Raw genomic sequence first — 23,342 nt, forward strand, 5'->3', positions numbered from 1 at the left:
AAGCGGAGATGACACATCTACCTGTCCTGGCACACTCATCCTGCTGATCCACCTCTCGCATCCAACCCACGTACTTGTATGTGATGTCACATACAAGGGTCTGGAATGGATGTGCAATGATGAGCTCAAGTCAGGCATTTTCTGAAAGCAGCAGGCCTGTGTGCAGGATCATAAGTTGGGCCCCCACAGCTGAGAAAAAAGGCGGAGCGGTCAGAGTGCTGCAGCAAAGAATCCTTGCCCTCTGTGGGATAATAATGGTCTCTTCGCGGAAGTCCTACATGCTTCCCACTAAGTCGGAGCTAGAGCTCTCCACTTAGCAGGGAGCATTAGCAGTTGGGCAAAGTTTAACATGCCAAGCAGATTTGTTCCCCAGACACTTCCACCACCCTGTGGACATCAAAAAATACTGATGGGGAGCCACTCATCTAATTTTTTTGGACACATTAAAGTAGATCTTGGGACAAGTGACATAGTTTTGTTGAAAAAAGAAACAAGTCCATCCAGTTCAGCTAATAAAAGGAAACCTTGTTTTGGATAGTGTGTAAAAGTGTTAAGAAACCAGAGACCCAAAGGTCCAGCATCGGAGTGCTGCAAATATAGCTGTACCCCCGATTGCACAGTAAAATTTTACATTTTAAATCCACAAGATGACATGCACTTTTTTTGCCTAAGCCACTGAAGATTTTGGAGGCATTTAGGAGCAGCAGAGTTTAGAGGCATTCAAAGCTCCTTCTGAATGCATTGATTTTTATCCACCCTGCAATAAACCAGTGTGCATGAAGCCTAGTACCATTTCCAAGCAACTTGATGTCCCTGTGACTAGAGTTATAAATATTAGGCAGTTTAAAGCCCACGGGAATGTAGTCAATCTCCTGGGTGTAGCCATAAGCACAAAATGTACCCCATATTGAACAGGAGGATAGTACAAATGGTAGAAAGCTAGCCAAGGGAAACTTCCAGAGATAAAATCTGAACTCCAAGGTCAAGGTACATCACTGTCTGATGCACCATCTGTTGCTTTTTGAGCAACAAGTCGGCTCAATGGAAGAAGACCCAGGAGGACTGTTAAAAGAAAAAACAAAGCAAAAAAGACAAATTTAAATTTGCTAAAATTATTTACCATCTAGTCTTTCAGGATTAATGCCTGTTGGACAGCGAAGATAAACCTGGTGTTTTTTGGGAAATCACATCAGCTCTATGTTGAGACAAAAAAGGAAGCTTTCAAAAAGACTACCTCCATAATTGCTGTGAAACAATGGAGGAGGCTCAGTTGTGTTTTGGGGTTGCTTTGCTGCCTCTGTCATAGGGTGCCGTTAATTGTGCAGCGCAGAATGAAATCTCAAGACGATCAAGGATTACTGGAGAGGAACCTACTGCCCAGTGACAAAGTCTTGTCACAGTTGCCAGGTGTGAGTTCAACAGAATGATCCAAATTGCACACTGTAGAGTGTCTCAACATCATCACATGCAATACAGGGATAATAACCCTGTATTTTAAATGTGGGGCTGAGCATGCGGCTGTAGCCCAAAACATCTTAGACTTGGGAGGGAAATGGTCGCATGGCTGGAGAGGAGCCAGAAGTAAGGCAATTTGTGCACCTGAGACTAAATGAGCATTTGGTTCACCCTAGACTAAATGAGCGTTTAACCCTTGCAGTGGTGGTTAAATGTCTGGCATTTCTACTTGTTTTATGATTTTAAAGTGGTTCTAAAGGTACAAGGTTTAAAAAAAAAATCCTTTTCAATGCAGCTCCTTAGCCCGCTAAATACTTAACTGAGCTCATTCTCAATCCAGCAATGTGCACAAGAACAGTGGCTCTCTGCTCACTCTCTTCCATTGGACAGGAGCCTAGGCTCCTCCCCTGAACTGGAATAGGAACCCCTTCCTTTTGTCTTACAGTGGGGATTTGTAGTTACACAGGAGCGCTTGGAAGGAAGAAAACATTTGTTGTGATTTCAGTTCACCTCAAAGTTACAAGAACACTACAATTCTGACAAGCTCAATGGGTATTTTCTGTACTTGCTTAAAATGTTCTTTGCTTGGGAAAAAAATAATTGATAAGCTGCAATATAATAATGTTGGCTTTAGACACTTTCTTTAAAGTGGTTATGCCACTGAGTGTGCTACAATCTCACCTGTTTATAGTAACTGATGTGCCCCGGTGTATGTGATTCTTTTGAAAAAAAATAGTACTTTATTTTATAGCTCCGCTCACGTGAGTGGCTGCCTCTCTTCTCCAGGTCTGACGGTTACAGCGGGCGGGGCCAAGAAAGTCAGCCAGAAGGAGGAGAAAGGCAGCCACTCACGTGCGCACCAAGCAGCGCTATAAAATAAGGTATATATCGGCTTATTTTTTTTAAAAAAAAACATTCACCAGGGCACATCAGTTATTATAACAGAGAGGCTTATAGCACACATACTCAGTTATTTTACCAACAGGAGGGGAGGGCTGGGGAGAGATTGCTGCTGACAGGCAGGGAGGGAGAGGACATTGGAGAGCTGCGAATGACGGAGCCACGTAAACTGACCATGGTGTCGGGGCTCAGCAGATAAACCATGGTCAGGTTACAAGGGGGAGGGCAGGATCAGCCAGGTATTTCAGGTGATGCGGGGGGGGGGGGGGGGATTACACAGCACAAGCCCTGTGCTGTATAACATGCTTTAAAGGAACCATATTTTTCTTTTGGGTTACAAACGCTTTAACTTTCAGAACAGATGGCAAATTTTAGTCTTATGAGGACCATAGTCACTGACAGATGTGGTATGTGACTGAACTGGTCTGTTAAGTAGACAAGCTGTGAGTGATCAGCTTTGGTAGCACTTTTCACTACCAATTTCCACAAGATTAGGTCTAATCTGCACAGTAATCTGCTCTTGAATTGCGCATCAGTATCGCCACCAGTTAATTTTCTTTAGATAAAGTCATTTTAGATTTAAGTGCGTACCTAAATAGGCATAGTTTTAAGATAATGCCATCACAACTCTGCGTATGCAAGTTTCTGAATTTTTTTATTAAATCGTTTTAATTGTGCAGGCTTTAATTCTAGATGTTTACCAGTTATGTCATTTTCTTAATGGACAAGTTCCTTTTTGTTTTTAAATAAATGCAAACTTTTTTTTTTTTTTTTTGAAGGTAAAATAATGTGCATTTATATTTGTTGCGGGAGCATTGCACCAGTGATCAGGAGATCGCTGGTGCTACGCATATCTCCTGCAGATCTGTCAGTGTATCGGCTTGCTTGTACACAGAAGCCGATACATTCTAAAAGGAAAACTAACTACCACAGTGATCATGGTAAGTCATTGAAAACTTCAAGTCAACAGCTGCAAGGGTTGCTGGACCTTGTAGTTTTCCATTTATAGAGTACTGTGAATGAGTGATGTGGCCAGGTGGGTGTCGTCCTTCCTTTTTTTTATTTTTATTTTTTGAACTGTGGCAGTGGACACGGAGAAGATTCCTTGTGTACTGGGGGAAGGGGAAAGGGTGCAGGCATGGTAATAGAGAATCACAGCTTGACTATTGCAAGAATCTGAGTGGGGAACAATCTTCATGGGTGACTCATATCTGAGAGCCATAGCTACCTTTTTCAGGAAAAAAGGTTTTAGCCATTTTTGGAAGCTAACCTAATGGCAACTTTTGACCCTGCTTCAAAGGGTACATTAACCTTTTGAAACAAGTTACTTGTTCCACCTGTATTCAGGGTGGAACATGTAACCTGTTCCAGCTCCTGCTGTCAGTTCCCCCCTCTCCCCCTATGGTGTGGGAGTGTGCAATGCACTGCATTCACTGTCACAATTTAAAAACTGCAAGGCTCTGCCCATAGAGCTGTGTCTTTTATTCAGTTTCCTGTGAATGAATTACAACTACCGTTGTAGTTCTAAGTGAACTGCAAGGACACTGGTGAGTTCTCTTTTAATTCACAAGTTTTACTGCCCCCAGCTGCCAGTGTGAGCAAGCCTTAAAACTTTTTTCCTTAAATATTGAGCTGCAGAGTTATCTAAGGAAATGCAGCATTAGCTTGAGACCAGCCTAGGCCCTTTATTCAGTTTAAATAGAAGATCACCCTGGATTTACTGAATAGACACTAAACAGCCTTATAATAACATGCCTTAATAAATTTGAAGCACCATATTTGACTTATGTTTGCACTCCGGTAGTCCAGCAATTGGCATTGTAAACTCTATGCTATTTACAAGCAGCCCCATGCAGTTCATTGCAACTGCCCTCTTGCTATTGACAGTTGACTTTTGTTGAGCAGGGTGGTGCCAACAGGGCATGATTTAAAGGCTGCAATATCTTGTGGGTAAAAGACTTTGAGGAAAGTTGGTAATGGGAAATATGCCAGTTTTATGGAGTAAATATTAAAATTAACAAGGTTATAAGCAAATTCTATACGTTATACCAACCACATGAAATCAGATTAGAAGTTCTATGCAACAGCTTTTCTATAGATGTCTGAGGGCACCAAAATCTGAAAGCCTCTACGTCATTGTTCTGATTTTTAAAAAAGGCTTTAAAATAAATAACTATTGCCAGATTGGTTTAAAGACTAAATTGAGGGGCTGACCATGATCTGCACTGCATTTGAGAGATCGGGGTTTGTGTGGAAACGCATCATTGCAAAACGGAAAAAATTTAGGATGATCACCGCGAATTAGTTTAGATTTGCACCAAAGTGCACTTCATTCTGGTGCATCGAGCTTCAAATGGGGATATGACAAAGGGGTGTACCCCAAAACACATTCTCCTGGCGACTGGTGTGATTCTCTGTTTTTGTGTTTTCAGTCTGAGTGTCCACCACAGACTTCCTGGTTCCAGGTACATAATTTCTGGTGACATCCACTTCTCATGACGTGGATCCACCCGACTCCTTGCCGCGGCCGGCGAGAATGTTCCAACATGGATCCCCATGGTCCTCATCGGTAACCCGGTTCCCCTGCATGCCTGTGGTATAGGGTTGGTTATCAACTGGTAACCACCATTCGTTTAATTTAAGTGTGTGGAATAAACCTAAACCTTTGCAATGGATACACTGCTGTCTGTGTTTCTGGGCTTTGGAGATCACTGCCATTCAGCCCTTTGATGTATTTGTAGCTGCTGAATTTTAATATTGGGACACTTACCTGTCCACAAATCCAGCAGTGTCTTCACCCGAACCAACTTTTCAATCCGCTCTGGGGTGCTGCTGCCACCATTTAGGCTAAGGAAAACTGTCAGTGAAGCCTTACAGGTTCACAGCCAGTTCCCTACTGCAAAGCTCGCTCGCGGTTTGTGAATAATCCCGGTGGTGGTGGTGGGGGGGGGGGGGTGTGTAAGGAGTGGGGCTGAACTTCAATCTGACTTCACCACAGTGAACTCAACAGGAAGTGGGAGCAGGTACTTGTCAAAATCGCACACAGACCCGTGGTTCAGCCACACCCCTCTCTCCTGCTCAGCGAATCAGGAGGGAGCGTTCCGGATGGCTGAGGCACTTGTGCACATCACTGGATAGAGATGAGGCTCAGGTAAAGTATTGGGGGGGGGGGGCTGCTACACACAGGTGTTTTATCTGAAAGCGCAGTTCCACTTGTTAAGTTTATTAAAGGTCAGCAGCTACAAACTGTAGCTGCTGACTTTTTAATAAACAGACACTCGCCTGTCCCACGGTCCAGCTATGCGGCTGCCCGAAGCCTCGCTCCTCTCCATGGTTTGCTGCTTCACAGCTGGGTGTGCACTGCACATGCGTGAGTCTCAGTGGCCAGACAATCTTCTGGGACCTGTGCCGGAAGGGAAAGGGGAAGGGTTGCCTAGGCAGCAAAGAGGAAGTGGGAGCTAGGCAACTTTTTTTTTTTTTTTTTTTTTTTTTTTTTTTTTGTATAAATGTTGCAATATGTGAATAGCCTCTTTTATACTGGCCATACACTAATAGATTTCCCATTGACGATGTTCCCCCCCCCCCCCTTTCAATAGTCATGTCTCAAGACTTTGTATCGTGTCTCTTATTGCAGGACTCAAAATTTCAAGTCCTGAGCTACTAGTCAGGTCTTCAGGGTTACTCTCCACCAGTTGCCCCACTCCTAATTCCACCCCTAAACATGCCCTCATAAATTATCTCATGAAGTTACACTTAAATGTTTTATCCAGAATTAAGTTTGAAAAATATTCACTTCAGTTCCGCCTCACCTGTCCCCATCAGTTCCGCCTCAGCTGTCCCCATCAGTGCCACTTCTCCTGTGCAGGAGAGAAGAGGAAGAGGTTTGCCGGCCAGATCATTAGAGCGCAGAGGAACGTTGCTGTAATGGCTTTCATTTGAATTGCTGAGTGTTTCCGCCACTTGCTGTCGCATACAGCCCTGCCTCCTGGCCCGGGTACTGCGATGCACTTCACACATCCCAGCATTGGACAGGTGATCTCTCTATCAAAGTACCTGGGCCAGGAAGCGGGGCTATACATGACAGTATGTGTGGGGAACACTTGGCAATTGTCATGAAAGCTGTTGCAGAGATGATCTGGCCTTCTGCTCTCCGCTCTTCCCTGGGGAGATTGGTGGGAGAAGGGCTCCCATTCAACCCCCCTTCCGGTGGTGCTCGACCCCTGATCTGAGGCAGCCCACGCTCGCCAGCCCTCATTTTGCCAGTAGGCAAGTGGAAAATGTGAGTGCTGTCTTATTGGCTTCCCCTCTTATATGGATGCTTATATGGAACTACCATTGTAGGTAGTTTGTATCCATTTCAAAAATCCTGTGCATTGATTTTTTTTTTTTTACGTGTGGGGGGAAAAAAGTTTCTAAAATGGCTTTTCTATGAAGTGAAATCGCATTTACTTTCTGGATGTCAGCTTAAAGTTGTACATTAAAATTATGGTGTTTTTTCATGTTTTCTTGCCTCTGCCGTGCAGTCTCTGTAGCTAACCCATAGTGCTTTAAGTCCTAGTGCATTTTTTTAAATGTTTATTTACACACACCAGTGTTGCCAACCTACCAAATTAAAATTTACTGATGGGGCACCCAGAATTTACTGGCATTTCCAAAAGATACAAAATTAGTTTTAAGTGCAATATGCAATGAGCAATGTGATTTAAGGTAGATATTACGGCAACATTTTTTTTTTCTTTTTTATATAGCAAGTAAGCTCAGGGTCTGGACTCAGGAGGGCAAGAAATTAGAATAGGCAGGTACACATACATGAAATTGACTTGGTGACACTGACAGCAGTGTTCAGCAGCACATGACACCTCACTGACCCGACACGTCCCCTACTGAGTCAGTGACAGGCAGGGCTGGTGCTACCACTAGGCGGCCCCTAGGGTGCACTGTTGCCTAGGGCGCCTGGTCGCTGGTTCCCTACTCTCAGTCTCCACGCTATGTATATTTTCGGTCTCTTCCTGACAACCCTAGTCGTTTGGTTGTCGGGGTCTGTGGGCGGCTTATCAGAATCCGGGAGCCCCTTGTAATACCCTATGTGAATAAAGTATGGGGTACGATGTACCCCCTACCCATTCACCTGTGGAAAAAAGTGTTAATAAAAAAAAAAACACAACAGGTTTTTCAAGTACTTTGTTAGATGCTCCGGGGGGGGGGGGGGGGGGGGATCTTCTTCCGACTTGCAGGGGTCTTCTTGCCGGGCTCCTCCGCTATCTTCTGCTCTTTTACCGCTAGCTGTTTTCCTAGCGGAGGAGCCCAGCTTTCTCCTTCGTCGTGCCGCCTGGGGGTTGTCTTCCGACTTCAGGGGTCGTCTTCCGCTCTTCGCTTCTTCTGCTATCTTATTGCACCTCTTTTTTACTGGCGTTGGCCTGGTCTTGTCGTCTTCTCCTCCTCACACGACGCTCTCTGTCCATAATGGCAGGGACGCGTTGTGTGGCGACTTATATAGGCATAAGGGACGGGGTCACCGGGTGATGTCACGTGGTGACCCCGCCCCCTTATGATGTCACAGTCCCAGCATCCCCCGGAGGCAGTAGATGTAATTGCGGTAACGGCGCCCAAGTAATGGGACCGGTGTTACCATGAGGGGAAGAGTAATCAGATTACTTGCTACCCTCTAAGTAACTCTGTTTATTTTAACTGAGTTACTTGCATCACTGGCTGGGATAAAGCGTGCACATCTAGGGGGATGCAGGGGATGCCTCTGCTGCATGTTACGCTGGCAACTCTGTAGTGTCATTATAGAGGCACAGCACTGGGGGACATGTCCTGATGGAACGGAAACTTCCCCTGCGCGCCTCTATGATCAGTGCTCTCTACTGCAGCCATATGCTTCCTCTAGTGCTGGCTCCTGTCACGCTAATGCTCGGGCAAGGATTCAGGGGCTGAGCCATCTGGGGGGGTGTAAAATTAGGTTTCGCCTGGGGTGTCAAAAATCCTTGCACCAGCCCTGGCGCCAGGTGGTCCCTTCAGTCCAAACAGCAATGACAGTCCCACACGAGGCTCCGGCCACTACGCTTTGGCACGGCCTCTGCCAGTCGCCTCCCAATGGCACCGCCCGAACACACTGTAGCAGGCGCTTGAATGGTCTCGACTGGCTCTGGAGTGCATGTCACAGCCATATTTTTTATTGGCAACCTCTTCCCGTTACTCGCAGGAAAAAGTGCCCTTTTTTTTTCTGGCTGCCAGTAAAAACATGGAATGATGGACGTGCACACACCCCTACTCCTAAGAATGAGGGTGATAATCCTTGAACTAGAGTGTAGCCAAAGACAGTTTTTTCACACTAGTCCTTCATAGATAACAGATCATGATCGCCATATATAGCAGAGGACACGAGATAAAAACTGGTCTTTATTTTACCATTGCAGATGGCATGAATCCAGGGGGCAAGCTTAATGGGGTTGTATTTTTCATTCAGCAAAATTCCTTTTATAGACTTTACTCATTGATTAATTCTTCCTAGTACAGTGTACGCCATACGGTTTTTGTTTCTGACCAGTGAAAGCTGTGATTGAGTCACTGTGTTGAATGTTCGGGGATCTGATTTACTTCTTCCAGTTTTACAACTGCAGAATCCAAAACTCGCAGCGTGGAGCCAAATTTAGCTGCATGCTCTATGATTCATAGCAGCAAGTACACTTGGCATATGTCAGGAGCTGTTTAAAGGTTTTGTTAATACTTGAAAGAGAACACACATGATATATTTAGACTCTGACCACTTTTTTGTGGCTACAAATAAAACAGGATGGAAGATGTTTAGTAACTGTAGGCTGTTCAACTCAGTCTGGTAAACACTGTAGTTCGGTGACTTTTATGAACAATCTATTTTATGAAAGCAAAAGTGTGAACCTTATCGACAAGTCGGCATCCACCAAGAATGTAGCTGCTTATTTTTAATAAACAGACACTCGTCTACCCAGAGGTCCAGCTCTCCATGCCTAAGTCAATCTGCAGTCCCTGGTGCCAGCATCTTAACTGTGGGCAGCCAGCTGCAACTCCTTGCGGCTGCACAGTTGACTGCTCACTGCAAAAGCTGCGCTGTAATTTGTGAATGATCCCGCAGCATTCTGGGACCTGTGATGGGAAGGGGGTGAGGAGACCTTCACTTGGATTACCTATTCATTAATTTTTGTGGAGGATGAAAGGGCAGAACTTCCACTTTTGGGTTAGAGTAGAGGGGAGAACTGAGTGATAAGCAGCGTTTGCTCATTTCTGTGGGGGGGGGGGGGGGGGGGAAGATGCAACATTAGATCAATGCTGCATCCATTGGCTCCTCCTGCTGTCAATCAAACTCTGTGACAAGAGAGCATTTGGGCGGAGCTGAGCTGCATTGTCTGTCTGTGTCAATAAACGCAGACATGGTGGCTCAGGAGTGAGCCCACATGAGTCACTATAGAAAATGACTTGAGTGCACTCACCGAAGAGGAAGAGCCAGGAATGTCGGCAGGGGGCCGGAGAAGAGGAGAATCGGGGCTGCTCTGTGCAAAACTATTGCACAGTGTAGGTAAGTATGACATCATTTTACTAAGAAAATCAAAGCTTTGCAAATATATAAAATTTTGGACCTAAAACAATTATCTTATTTAACACTGACTTTCAACATCTGCAGCCATGTGGAATTTCTCATGTCATTTTTTTCCCCCTTTTTAAATGTTTGAGGACTTGTGAGGCCTTGTCGCATTGCTCGTTAACTTTTTTGTAAATGAGTTCTTGCTATATACTAGTGCACATGTTTTAGTTGAGATCCTTGTGCTACATTTCTCTCACTCATACACAGAGAGCCCCTCTCTCAATTAATCCTTTGTTCGGATTTCTATAGTGCATTGCAGATAAACATGAGGCTGCAGAACTGCGTAGTGCAGGCCATTTAGTTAATGCTGGTTATATCAGGCAATCTCGGTGGATATTCAGCACCTTTTGCCAATTTAATACTTTTAGTTGTGTTTTTTTTTAAATCTTTGATTTTTTTTTTTTATCCATTTTCTTTTTCTCAGGTCTCAACATGTCTACAGATGGGGGGTTTGGTGCAGGGAACTCTGATGCACAGCAAAGCTTGCAGTCGTTTTGGCCAAGAGTGATGGAAGATATTCGCAATCTTACAGTGGTAAGTAAAAAATATACTACACTCGTGCGTGTGTGTGTGACACACATTTAAGAGTAACTATTAAGTAACATTTTACGTTGTCACACTGGAAAGCGTGTGGGTTTTTTTTTTGTTTTTTTTATTTTTTTTTTGTTTTTTTTTTCTGTTCCATGTTCAAATTATTGTATTGTGTAGATATGTAAATGCCCCCTATAGTGATCTGTAAAGCAGAGAATGTGATTAGGCCTGTAGAAAGTGTCCTTGTAGAGATCACTAGACTTTTTGTGTCAATGCTAGAGGACTGTTTTCAACTTTAAAATAGTAAAGTTTTAAGCTGTCTGCACACTGGGGCAGCCTTTTTCAACATTTTGGGGTACCTTCAGGTTTCTTCAGGGGTGTCTTGGCACATTGCCTAAATTTGCCCAGAAATTGTATACAAGCCAGCGGACAGATCAAGCCTGCTTTTTGCCTTTTAGTTACACAAAGCCACGGGTTTTCATTGTACACCATTACAACCTAGCCGCGGGCATCATAACAACCAATAACATCAGTTGATGAGGAGCATGTCTGTCAGCTAACAGGATTTTTATCTGCCCCTCCCCTAATCAACTCAATCGGCATTGGAAAAATTATGAATCCTTCTTTTTTTTTTTATTTTTTTTTTTATTTTTTGTTTACATATTTGAATGGGGTGCCTTGAGCCTGTCCATAATTTAAAAGGGTGCCTTGACTGGGAAAAAAAGGTTGAGACACACTGCACCAGAGTGCCAAAGCATTCATTGCAGCACACACAGATGTCTACAACAAATTTGGTGCTTTAGCTAAATCTGACATAATGGCAATCCAAGCATTTACTTACCACTCTCTTTGAGTAGGGGACAATAGGAATGGTTCTTCATGGGTTTATAAATGTATTGCACCTTTTACAGCTTTTAACCTCCCTGGCGGTATGATTATTTTAGATTTTAGGTGCTGAAAGCGGTACCATTATTTTGCATGGAAATTTGGTGTTTTATATTGTAGGCCTGTAATTCTTAGAAATAATTCACTTAAATCCGTCCAAACAAGAGTCTAATAGACATCCCGGGTATGATAAAATTTGACATACAAAATCATGAATTATTATAAATATATATTATAAATAAATATAACAAATAATAAAAATTATTCAATAATGTAATCGAATTAAAAACGCTGAAATGTGCTGAGTTGCGGAATTGTCGCTGTCATTACTTTTAGTGTTTGATGCATTTCCCCACGAATTACTATCGCTCAATTCTGCAAGTGATTCTAATTTATTATCGCTGTTTTCTAACTGGTCTAAAGGCACTTTTGATGTAAACGGACATTTTTTGGTTGCTATGGGCAATCCAGTTTCCTGGCATAAAGAATAGTATCTATAATGTAAAACTGCATACAGGACAAACCACTAGGGCCAAAGGGGATGTGTAATTATTTGATACAGTACTGTATCTGTAAGATTACAGTATACTGTGTTTTTTACTTTTTGAATTTGGCACCGAACTCCATCCCCGTGTGTCGCAACGCTCGCAGGGAACATAGCTCAGCACTGTGACAGATCGAGCGAGACACGGTGGCTCACTGATCACAGCGGGGAGGCATCGCTGGATCCAGGGGACAAGGTAAGTAAAACCCCTACATGGATCCTACAATGGGATCCCGAGTCTGGCTCAGGAATACCGCTTATGGTATTGAAATCTCACCCCGAGCCAGACTCGGGAATACCGCCAGGGAGGTTAAACTATAGCATCTTTCATCCCTCCCAAACAGCATTTCAACAGGTAGTATAGGTAGGAAAGTTAATAGCTCACACACAACATGGAAAGTCTTTGACGAGCCCTATTTTTGCAAGGCAAATGTAAAGCCAGCCTTGCACATCTGTATACTGCAAGGGCCTACCAGATTTTGGATAGAAAGGTCTTTGCACTGCCTAGTTCAGTGGTGGCAAACTTTGGCACCCCAGATGTTTTGCAACTACATTTCCCATGATGATCAACTACACTGCAGAGTGCATGAGCATCATGGGAAATGTAGTTCCAAAACATCTGGGGTGCCAAGGTTTACCATCACTGGCCTAGTTTATTGTATTTCAAAAATTGTGTAGAAGAATAATATACAGAACTTATATGGTGCCAACAATTTGTGTAGCCCTTTACAAAATAAAAGGAGACACTATTGTTACAATTCACTTCTTTGACAAGAGGATAAGGAGGACCCTGTTCATGGCAGTATAGAATGCCAGATATGTTGTAACATGTGACCACCTCAAAAACTGCACTTGAAAGCAATGTTAGGCCCCTTTCACACATGTGGACCGTTCGTTTCATCAGCTAAAGTGAAGGTCCAGCCGTTTTTGTGTTTATTAAAAGTCAGCAGCTACAAAATGTGTAGCTGCTGACTTTTAATAAACGCACTCACCTGTGCCACGATCCAGCAATGAGGCCACCCGAACCCTTTGTTCTCTCCCCGGCTGTGGCACACTTCGCATGTGCGAGTCATTCTGCATCTTTTCAATGGCTGGGCAATCTTCGGGACCTCAAGATTGCAGGAAGTGAGGGGGAGAGGAGAATTTTTGCTCGAGTCGCCAAGCGGAAGTGGGAGCTGGGTACCTGTCACCACACACATAGTGGGTTAAAATTAGTATTGAACACGTCACCATTTTTCTAGGTAAATATATCTCTAAAGCTGCTATTGACATGAAATTTTCACCACATGTCGGTAACAATGCATGCAAGCCATACATACAAAGAGACAAAAAAAAAAAAAGTTCAGAAATTTAAGTTTTATGTCTAATAATAAAATGGAAAGATACCGCTACAAAGTATTAAACGCTCTAACTGAAATTTATTTAATACTTACAAAATCATTTAGTAATGACAGCTTATAGACACCACCTATATGGAGAAACTAGTCGCATGCATTGCTCAGGTGTTATTTTTGGCCCATTCTTCCACACAGTCTTCAAATCTTGAAGGTTCCGTGGGCCTTGTCTATGAACTCTTTTTTTCTTTAGTTCTTTCTTTTCTTTATTTTTGATTTGGATTCAAGTCGGGTGATTGGCTGGGTCATTCTAACAGCTTTATTTTCTTTGTTTGAAACCAATTGAGAGTTTCCTCGACTTTGTGTTTGGGATCATTGTCTTGCTGAAATGTCCACCCTCATTTCATCTTCATCATCTTGGTAGATGGCAGCAGATTTTTAGCAAATGTGTCTTGGTACAGGTTTCCATCCATCCTTCCTTAACCACTTCAGCCCCGGAAGGATTTATCCCCTTCCCGACCAGAGCTCTTTTTGTGATTCGGCACTGCGGTCGTGTGACGTGGCTCCCAAACAAAATTTTCTCACAAATAGAGCTTTCTTTTGGTGGTGGTTGATCACCTCGGCGGTTTTTATTTTTTGCGCTATAAACAAAAAGAGCAAAATTTTGAAAAAAAACACATTATTTTTTACTTTTTGCTATAATATCCACAAAAAATATATAAACCTTTTTTTCCTCGGTTTAGACCAATGCGTATTCTCCATATTTTTGGTAAAATAATCCCATTAAGCGTTTGGTTTGCACAAAAGTTATAGCGTCTACAAAATAGGGGATAGTTGTATGGCTTTTTTTTATTTTTTTTACTAGTAATGGCGGCAATCAGCAATTTTTATCCTGACTGTGACATTATGGCGGACACATCGGACAATTTTGACACATTTTTGGGACCATTGGCATTAATACAGCGATCAATGCTATAAAATTGCATTGATTACTGTAAAAATGTCACTCGCAGTGGAGGGGTTAAGTGTGTCCTAACAGTGTGTTTCTAACTGGGGGATGGGCTGTGTGTGACATGACACTGATCGCTGCTCCAGATGAAAGGGAGCAGACGATCAGTGTCCTGTCATTAGGCAGAACGGAGAGATGTCGATGTAAACAGCATCTCTCAGTTCTTCAGCTCTGTGACACAATCGTGGGTATCCCCGCGGGCACAGAGCTTGCGGCAGGCGTGTGCATGGCGGGAAATTCAAAGTAACGTACGGGTATGTTACTTTACCAAGCCGTGCCATTCTGCCGACATATATGTGCTGATAGCGGTCAGCAAGTTTAATTAAGTTTGTCACTACCGTATGCTGAAAAACAGCCCCACACAAGATGTTCGCACCTCCAAACTTCACTGTTGGTATGATGTGCAGTGCCATTTGACCTCCAAACATGGTGTGTATTATGGCATCCAAAGAGTTAAATTTTGTTCTCATCTGATCAGACTATGTTCTCCCAGTATGTTGTAGGCTTGTTTTAAATGTTGTGCAGCAAACTTTAAACAAGCTTCAACATGCTTTATCTTCAGCAATGGAGTCTTGCGTGGTGAGCGTGCATAGAGGCCATGGTGGTTGAGTGAGCATTTTCACACTAAGGAGTTGGCGGTAAAGCGCCGCTATTTTTAGTGCCTCTTTACCGTCATTTTAACGCCCCTTTTCGGCCACTAGCAGGATGCTTTTAACCTCCGCTAGCACTATAGCGCCTCCAGTGTGAAAGTAGCCTAATTGTTTTCTTTGAAACAATTGTACCTGCTAATTTCAGGTCTTACTGAAGCTCTCCACAAGTGGTCCTCTGCTCTTGGACAACTCTTCTGATAATTCTTTTTGGTTCAATAGATTTTCATTGCGTTTTTTTTCAGAAAAAGCAGGTTAATAGTTGTACAATAGAGTCAATAGTATTCATAGAACAATGCAAGCTGGACAGAGTAACAGTCATTGAAAAAGTACAGCAATGTACATGGCAATAAACATTTAAAAGTGAATCCGCAGAGTTAGGCACCCTCCCCTGATTAGCAATGGGAAGGCGACAAGTGGCAGGTACTGGTCAAGCTGGGAAAGGAGGAGAGCGATCCCCCACTGAGAATTAATTTCACTCCTCTGTCAGAAATCTTGCAAGGAGCACTTGGTGGTGGCTGGTTTATGGCGAAATTTATGTTCTTTACACTTCAGTACATTCAAAGGCTTAGAAATTCTATAACCAATGCCATCTGTATGTTTTGCAACAAGGTTGCGAAGGTCTTGAGAGAGCTCTTTGCTTTTACCAATCATGAGATGTTTCTTGTGTGACACCTTGGAAATGACTCCTTATAGGCCATCAGTTGAACCTGAACCAGCTGATGCTCATTTGCACTGACAATGAATGGGCAGGATTGCTTCCTAATTACAGTTGGTGTCTTGGCTTTGATGCCTTTTTTGCACCTCCCTTTCCTCATACTTTTTCCCTGTGTCATTCCATTTTATTACACATAACTCAACTTCATTTCTGAAATTATTTGTTTTGGTTTATTTGTATGTATGGTTTGCATGTATCGACATGTGGTGAAAATTTTATGTCAATAGCACCTTTAGAAATACACTTGAGATCAAAATTAGAGAACAACCTACAATTTACTTAGTTTCAAGGTCACTGCTTAGTCCTATTTGAAATTATCTAAGCAGGAGTAAAAGAGCAGTTTTGTTACTCATATATTTCATGAGTTACAAATATTTTGAAGGGCAGAATAAAAAAAAAAAAACTTCAATGAGATTTGAAAAAGAACATTGATCACAATTAGAGGACAGTTTCGGATACCTCCCCAGTTATTGGTGTTAATCTGGCACCTTGTGCTAATTTCTTTATCTGACAAAAGATATTTAACTGGCAGCCTAACTTTGCAGTTTTCACTGACTTTGCAAAATTGTGAGCCATTCTAAAGTGACTGAAACCCTCTGGCAACAGGTTGTCCAATGTCCAGATGAAGGCCAAAGGGATGACCCTTCAACCATAGCAAGAGAAGTTTGTCATTCCAAATCTGATTTCTAGAGTATTCTTTACAACGCCACAAAATCATTCAAGTCCACCCAAGAAGGCTGGTCGTCCACAAAAGACAAATGCAAGAGGGTCAGGATAATGCACAGAATCTCAATGGGTAATCTGTTCAATACTGCGGCTGCGATTGCTCGCCATTTCCGCACTGAACCAAGTGAGGATCTGTCTTGTCATACACTGTCTCGTCGTGCAAGAATTTGGACTGAAAGTCTACTCTGCTGTGACCAAACCTCATTAGCTGAATCAAAAGGCTAGACTAACCTTTGCTGAGGAGCATATTGTATGGAAAAAGGAGAACTGGTCCAAAGTTCACTTGAGTGATGAAACGTTGTTTTTATTTATTTGGGCCTGATGGAAAACCATTATCTTCATTGTCAAACTGGGGAAAAGACTGAACCCAAAGTGTGTAAAGATGACGGTGATAGGTGGAGGACGGAAGCACCATAGTTTGGGGAATGTTTTCTGCAGCAGGAGTTGGGCCTCTTATACAGCTACATGGCAGAATGCAAATGTTTATCAGAACCACCTTCGACAACATACAGATCTTTCCCTGGGTTCATCTCTCAATCAGCCAGCAATTTTCATGCACAATAATACCCATGTCACACAGCAAAAGGGGTAAACCAGTTCCTTTGTAGCTGAAAACCTTAAAATAATGAAATGGCCAGTCCAGAGTCCTGTTCTAATCCCAATCGAAAACCTCTGGATAATCCTTGGCGACAGTTATGGCCAAAAAACCACCACAGTCACCGAACTGTGGAAGAAGAGTGGAACAAAAATCACATCTGTGGCTGTAGATGTGCTGAAGTCATTCAAAGCAAGGGCCTGCACACTTCCTACTAATTGTTGTAACCCTCAGAAATTTTAGTTGTAATCGCTCTGTGCTACAGTCATTGCGGTTCTCTAATTTTGATCATTGTTTTCTACAAAATGTGTGTTTTGTTGCAGTGCCTTGGTTATTTTGAAAAGCCCTGTTCTATTAGCATGGTATAGCCACAACAAAAATTACATCAAATCACATGAAAAAAAAGTCAGTGTTCATAAATTGTGTCTAATTTTGATCTCCAGTATATATTTTCCTAGAAAAATGGTGACGTGTCCAATACTTATTTTACCATATATATATATATATATATATATATATATATATATATATATATAATGTGTTCAGTGCCTTGAAAAAGTATTCATACCCCTTGACATTTTGTAATGTTATAACCAAATGCGTAAATGTATTTTGCATGATTCTGGGGGGAAAAGGAGGATCACAATTTTTTGCTTGAAATATCACAATTCTCGCGGTGTACTATCATTTTTCTGTCTACAAAAAAATTGGGCTAACTCTACAGTGTTTTATTAAAAAAAAAAAAAAAGCGGAGTGCTACCCAAAAATGGAACTTCCGCTTTGAGAAGGTGACCCCCTATCATTTGGCATGTCATTATTTTTTTTTGGGTGGGGTGGAGCGGATACCCTGAATGCAAATGCACACCATGCTTTTCACACCTTTTTTTTTTTTTTTTTTTTTTTTTTTTATTATTTGTAAAGATTTTGAAAAACATTTTTCTTTTTCATACATCACTGGACACAGTTGAGCTAATTTTCATTACCTACTGGGTTATACGCCAACTCTAGGTGAATGTACACTGGTAGAAAAAGTCTTAGACAGGAAGCGATCCCCTATCTAACCCCTCCCATACAGGAATTACATCAGGTTTTTTTTTTTTTTTTTTTTTACCAGTGTCTGCAAGGTGGACGGGCACATTTTGTTTGAGCTCTCTGAGCTCCAGGTCTCTAGTCCCACAAAGGGTTCTTAACTGAATCAAGGGGTTGACCGATCAAATCCATTTGACACAGGCTCTATATGCCTAGGTAATTGGTACCCGAGCCTTGCAAAGAAGACTCAAGATCCTGCGAGGTTTTGCCTGTAATGCTACCTCTGGGCGCTGGACCCTGCGGAGTAGAATCCTGGAAACCACAGCGCTAAGGCATTCCTGCAGGGTGCTGTACAGGTCCAAGGGAGTGGACCCTAAACGTGAAGAGAGGTTACTTGGTGGGTGACTTCTGAAGGCAATTGGTTCCACTCGATTTTAGTTAAAGGTAACAGAGTAAAGGGGGCTGAATGCAAATGCACGCCGCACTTTTCACAAATGTATTTGTCAAAAAATAAATGTTAAACCATTTTATTATTTTCCTTCCACTTCATGATTATGTGCCACTTCGTGTTGGTCTATCACATAAAAATCCCAATAAAATACATTTACGTTTTTGATTGGAAAATTACAAAAAATGTACACTCAAAATTTTTTTTTTTATATATATTTAATTATAAATAATTTATCCAGCCTATGTTTTGGAAGTGGTTGGATGTGTCATTTTACCCTGGTAAGAACAACAGACTTGAAATGACCCCAAGGGCTTAAAGCTAAGCTTGGGCTGGGCTCCACTTTTGACTGCATTTTTAGAATAGCAATGGAGACTTTCATGTGCTCAGCTGTCAAAAATTTGCAGCATGGAGAGACGCTTGTAACAATTTGTTGACTTGTCATTCAGCTTGCTAAGTGAAAATGTTGCTCTGAAGGGCACACCAAGCAGCCCAAACTATTCATTATTTTGAATGGCATTTTTAGCGGCCATAAACATGACTTCTTGTTGGTGCCATAGAAACTTGTCATCTAAAAGAACAGACTCCCTTCTCTACTGGGGAATTCTGTAAATTTAACAGTACAGCAGATTACCACAGCTGGAGCCGGCTAGAAGCTTGACCTATTTTTTTTTTTTTTTTTTTTATAGCGCACAAATTGGACACAAGCATCTACAACACTAAAGTGTGCAAATATTCCAATGGAAAGTTATCGTGCACTGGACATATGAAAGTATACACAGAAAATCCAAAATTTTGCCTCTCTAATATCCTCTTGTCACCATTTTGGGGGGGGGGGGGGGGGGGTTCTTGTGCAATAGCAACATCCATCATCTGCGCCCTGTGTAGCCAGACAACCACAGGCAGGCACAGGAAGCCATACAATGTAGCATGTAGGACATTTTCTGATTCTTAACTTTTGTCTTAAAACTGTTATTATCCAGTTTACAGATTTCCTCCTTTAGACACCACTGGGTGTTAAGAAGTGCAAGGCTGATTGACACTACTATAGTAAGGTGTCCTAATAGGATGATACATTTGGATGGCCTTACAGGGAAAGTGATTTTTGGCATGAGGGCAGTAATCAATCTCATGTTTGGAAAGCTTGGATGTCAGAAAGATTAGTCTATTCCCACATGGTAAAATTTATAGTCCCAGCCTTGCCTTCACACTCCTGTTTTTTTTACAGTAAACCTGCAAGGATAGAAATATGAGCACTTTTTCTGCTCACTTGTTTATAAAGATGCAGATAAGGGGGTATTGTCCTCTTTGTCTAGTGAGGCACTAAACTGAAACCTTTATTGAAGATGCCAGTTCAGATTTTTTGCAACTTCTCTGGCTGCTTCTTTGTTGCAGTTAGTGATTTATTAGTTTGTGAAGCTATGATCTGTTTGACACCCCTATAGCCAGATAATTATAGCAATATAAACTTTCTTCTTTTAACCAGATTTGGTGTATTTCAGATTATTTTTATGTTCTGATCAAATTTATTAGCTAATTGACACTTTTTTTCCATCTGCCTTTTGTTGGGGTTGTTGCGTGTAATTCTATCAAAATATTTTAATTTGGATACGTTTATTTTAAATTTAATTACTTTTAACAATAACTCCAAGCAGTGTAGATTTTTACTATGCCAATACATATTAAGGGCTCTTCAGATATGCTCATCTCTTACTCATGTGTTAGCTGTACACTCCTGCATTCACAATTTTTATGCCATTTTTTTAAATTATGACTTACCTTTTTAAGCTCCAGCAACTAAATGGTTTGCTGCTGAAGGTCATTGCCCACTATTGTGGGACAGAGGCAGTCTGAAGAACCCAGCTGGCTATCTGTTCTATAATCCTTAATCATTAGTGTCTGCAGGCTCACAACTTCCTTCAGTGCCCGATTAACATAAAATGGGATGATGTCCTCAGTGTTGCTCAATAAAAAATTAAATTTTGTCAATGCTTAGTAACTTTTACAGTTGTGCTGTCTAGCCCCGCTACAGGCAGCTAGTCAGTCTGAGAGGCTGACAGCTGCAGCAGCTTGAAGGGGCTGCACAGTACATTGACTTGTACTTATGTTTAGGGCAGTATGGACACATGGACGAATGCTTAGAATGCAGACTACTGAAAAAAGAAAGGGGTTTGTGGGACTTTGAGTGAGGCGCAAGACACGTGGTAGGAGAAATTGTTTAATTGGCATATAAACAAAGCATTCCTCATAAGCATATGATACTCATGTTCAACCATGTATTTTTTGTATGTACAAAGTGAGAATAAATGTAAATATATATATATATATATATATATATATATATATATATATATATATTTACATTTATTCTCACTTTGTACATACAAAAAATACATGGTTGAACACGAGTATCATATGCTTATGAGGAATGCTTTGTTTATATGGCAATTAACCGGTTCCCGACCAGCGCACGCCAATGTATGTCGGCAGAATGGCACGGGCAGGCATATTGGCGTATGGGTATGTCCAATCGGTCGGGACCCCTGTGAGTCCGGTCGCGGGTCCCGCGGACTCTATCGCCGCGGGCATACCCGCAGTCGTCTCACGGGGTGGCTGAATGGAGGAAATGCCGTGTAAACAGCATTTGCCCATTCTGCCTAGCAACTAGTGACGCTGATCTCTGCTCCATGTGATTGGAGCAGAGATCAGTGTTCACTAAATGAAAGCCCAACCCCCCCCCACAGTTAGAAACACACCCCTAGGAACACTTAACCCCTACACTGCCACCCACTGGTTAACCCCTTCACTGCCAGTGTCATTTACACAGGAATCACTGCATTTATATAAGTGATTACTGTATAAATGACATTGGTGTCAGATGTCCGTTGTGTCCGCCGCAATGTCGCAGTCACAATCGCTGATCGCCGCCATTACTAGTAAAAAAAAAAATAATTAATAAAAATGCCATAAAACTATCCCTATTTTGTAAGCGCTATAACTTTTGCGCAAACCAATCGCTTATTGCGTGTGTTATTTTTGGTAAAAAAAAAAAATGTAGAATACGTATCGGCCTAAACTGAGGGAAAAAAATGTTGTTATATATTTTTGGGGGATATTTATTATAACAAAAAGTAAAAAATAATGCGTTTTTTTTCAAAATTGTCGCTCTATTTTTGTTTATATCGCAAAAAAAATGCAGGGGTGATCAAATACCACCAAAAGAATGCTCTATTTGTGGGAAAAAAAGACGTCAATTTTGTTTGGGAGCCACGTCGCACGACCACGCAATTTGTCAGTTAAAGCGACGCAGTGCCGAATCGCAAAAAGTGGTCTGGTCTTTGACCAGCAAAATGGTCCGGTCTGTAAGTGGTTAAACCATTTCTCCTAACGCGTGTCTTTCACCTCACTCAAAGTCCCACAAACCCCTTTCTTCTGATTTAGGGATGAAGGTGCATGTTGTCATGCACCTTGAAAGTTCCCCTTTCGCTTTCTAGAATGCAGACTACTTGCAGTCCAAACAAGAAGTCTGCGCTAAGCGCCTAGTATACATGGAGCCTAAAGTTTGTAAAGCAAAAACGCATATCTACATATAAACTTATGATTTGTATGAGAGAAAATGCAAGTTGGTGAGGATTCTTTTAAAGGATAATTTAAAAAAGACAGTCACGACTTTTAACAAATGTATTGTTGCTGCTTTGGAAAAGTTTAATATCCCACGCTCTATTATCCCCTCTGTAACTCCCAATTTTAACAACGTTGCTGTATTAGAGGCTGTTGCTTCTTTGTTTAATATTGTGTCTGCAGTGCACATGACACTCATGCCCAACAAGTCTTTTTAAGTATTATCTAATGCCAAAAATGTAGTTTATCAACCCATAAATTCATAACTGGAACCCTAAAAGTTTACCTTTTGGATTTCTTTGCAGTCACTGCTGATTTTGCACAGATTGCAGAAATATCAGATTTAATTCCAGTAAAGCAGACTGTCTATTGGGATCTAAGAGCACTCATTGCCTTAATAAACTTGTTTTCTCCTAAACACTGCAAGCGGCAGAGTCTGCAAAAATGTAATGTGTGTGTACAATTTAAAGGTTTATTCAGCACAACAGCGTAACGTATGGAGACCAACTGGAAACCTTAGTGATCAATTTACAGTAAATTGTATATTTAAACTGACTCCTTAGGGTTTAGAATTCCAGCATATGAGATGTTGGGTATGGCTAAAAGAAAAATGTCTTGATCAAAAAATAATTTGTTTTAATCCCCGATAGAGTAAAATAAAAAAATCTATATTCCGATCTTTAGTATGGTTTATTTTCTTAATCCACAGAAAGATTTCCGGGTTCAGGAACTTCCATTGGCTCGCATAAAGAAGATAATGAAACTTGATGAAGATGTTAAGGTAATTTTTTTTTATTCCATGTACTGCCCTGCTGCTGGTTTTTATCCAGAACTGGCCATCTTTTTTGACATGTGAGGTGGACATTGGTTATTAACTTCCCTTGTAAAGTGGAGGAGACAGCGTTGTTGTAATGGTCAAATTTATGTTCCTTTTTTACAGATAATGGGATATACTATACTGCAGTGGCAAAAAAAGATTGGAAATATTCCTTGTTCTATCTTTGCGAACCAAAAGTTTTTCTGTCTAAATTCGATATTCTCTGCATTTCCAATTCCATAATCTGGCTATCATAGCCTTTCTCAATAAATCGATCCCTCAAATGTGGATGCTTGTACTGTATAATCCTCCCTACTATATAAATTCCGTCTAAAGCATTGGAATTGACTCCTGGGTACAGCTTTTAGCAAATTCAGATGATGGCAACTTCCCACTGGTATAAAACCATTTGTCAGATTTTAATGCCCACCCATTATTCAGATATCTCATAAAAGTGCGTCA

General features: G+C 41.6%; 1 protein-coding gene across 9 annotated transcripts in view; it reads left to right on the plus strand.

Moving 5' to 3' along the window:
* NFYC (nuclear transcription factor Y subunit gamma) overlaps positions 1–23,342 on the plus strand; it is a 91,793-nt gene that overhangs the window by 44,247 nt on the left and 24,204 nt on the right. For 6 of the 9 annotated variants that reach the window (XM_077481939.1, XM_077481930.1, XM_077481934.1 and 3 more), the window contains 2 exons: positions 10,401–10,510; positions 22,773–22,844. In XM_077481939.1, the coding sequence (XP_077338065.1) occupies positions 10,401–10,510; positions 22,773–22,844 (182 nt within the window). Of the gene's footprint in view, positions 1–2,241; positions 2,337–10,400; positions 10,511–19,131; positions 19,215–22,772; positions 22,845–23,342 lie in introns of those variants that run through there. The other 3 variants (XM_077481937.1, XM_077481936.1, XM_077481940.1) reach the window with 2 other exon arrangements.

This window comes from Lithobates pipiens, unplaced genomic scaffold (genome assembly GCF_037356315.1).
Source record: "Lithobates pipiens isolate NorthernLeopardFrog02 unplaced genomic scaffold, aLitPip1_a1.2 Scaffold_16, whole genome shotgun sequence".
Classification (NCBI taxonomy): Eukaryota; Metazoa; Chordata; class Amphibia; order Anura; family Ranidae; genus Lithobates; species Lithobates pipiens.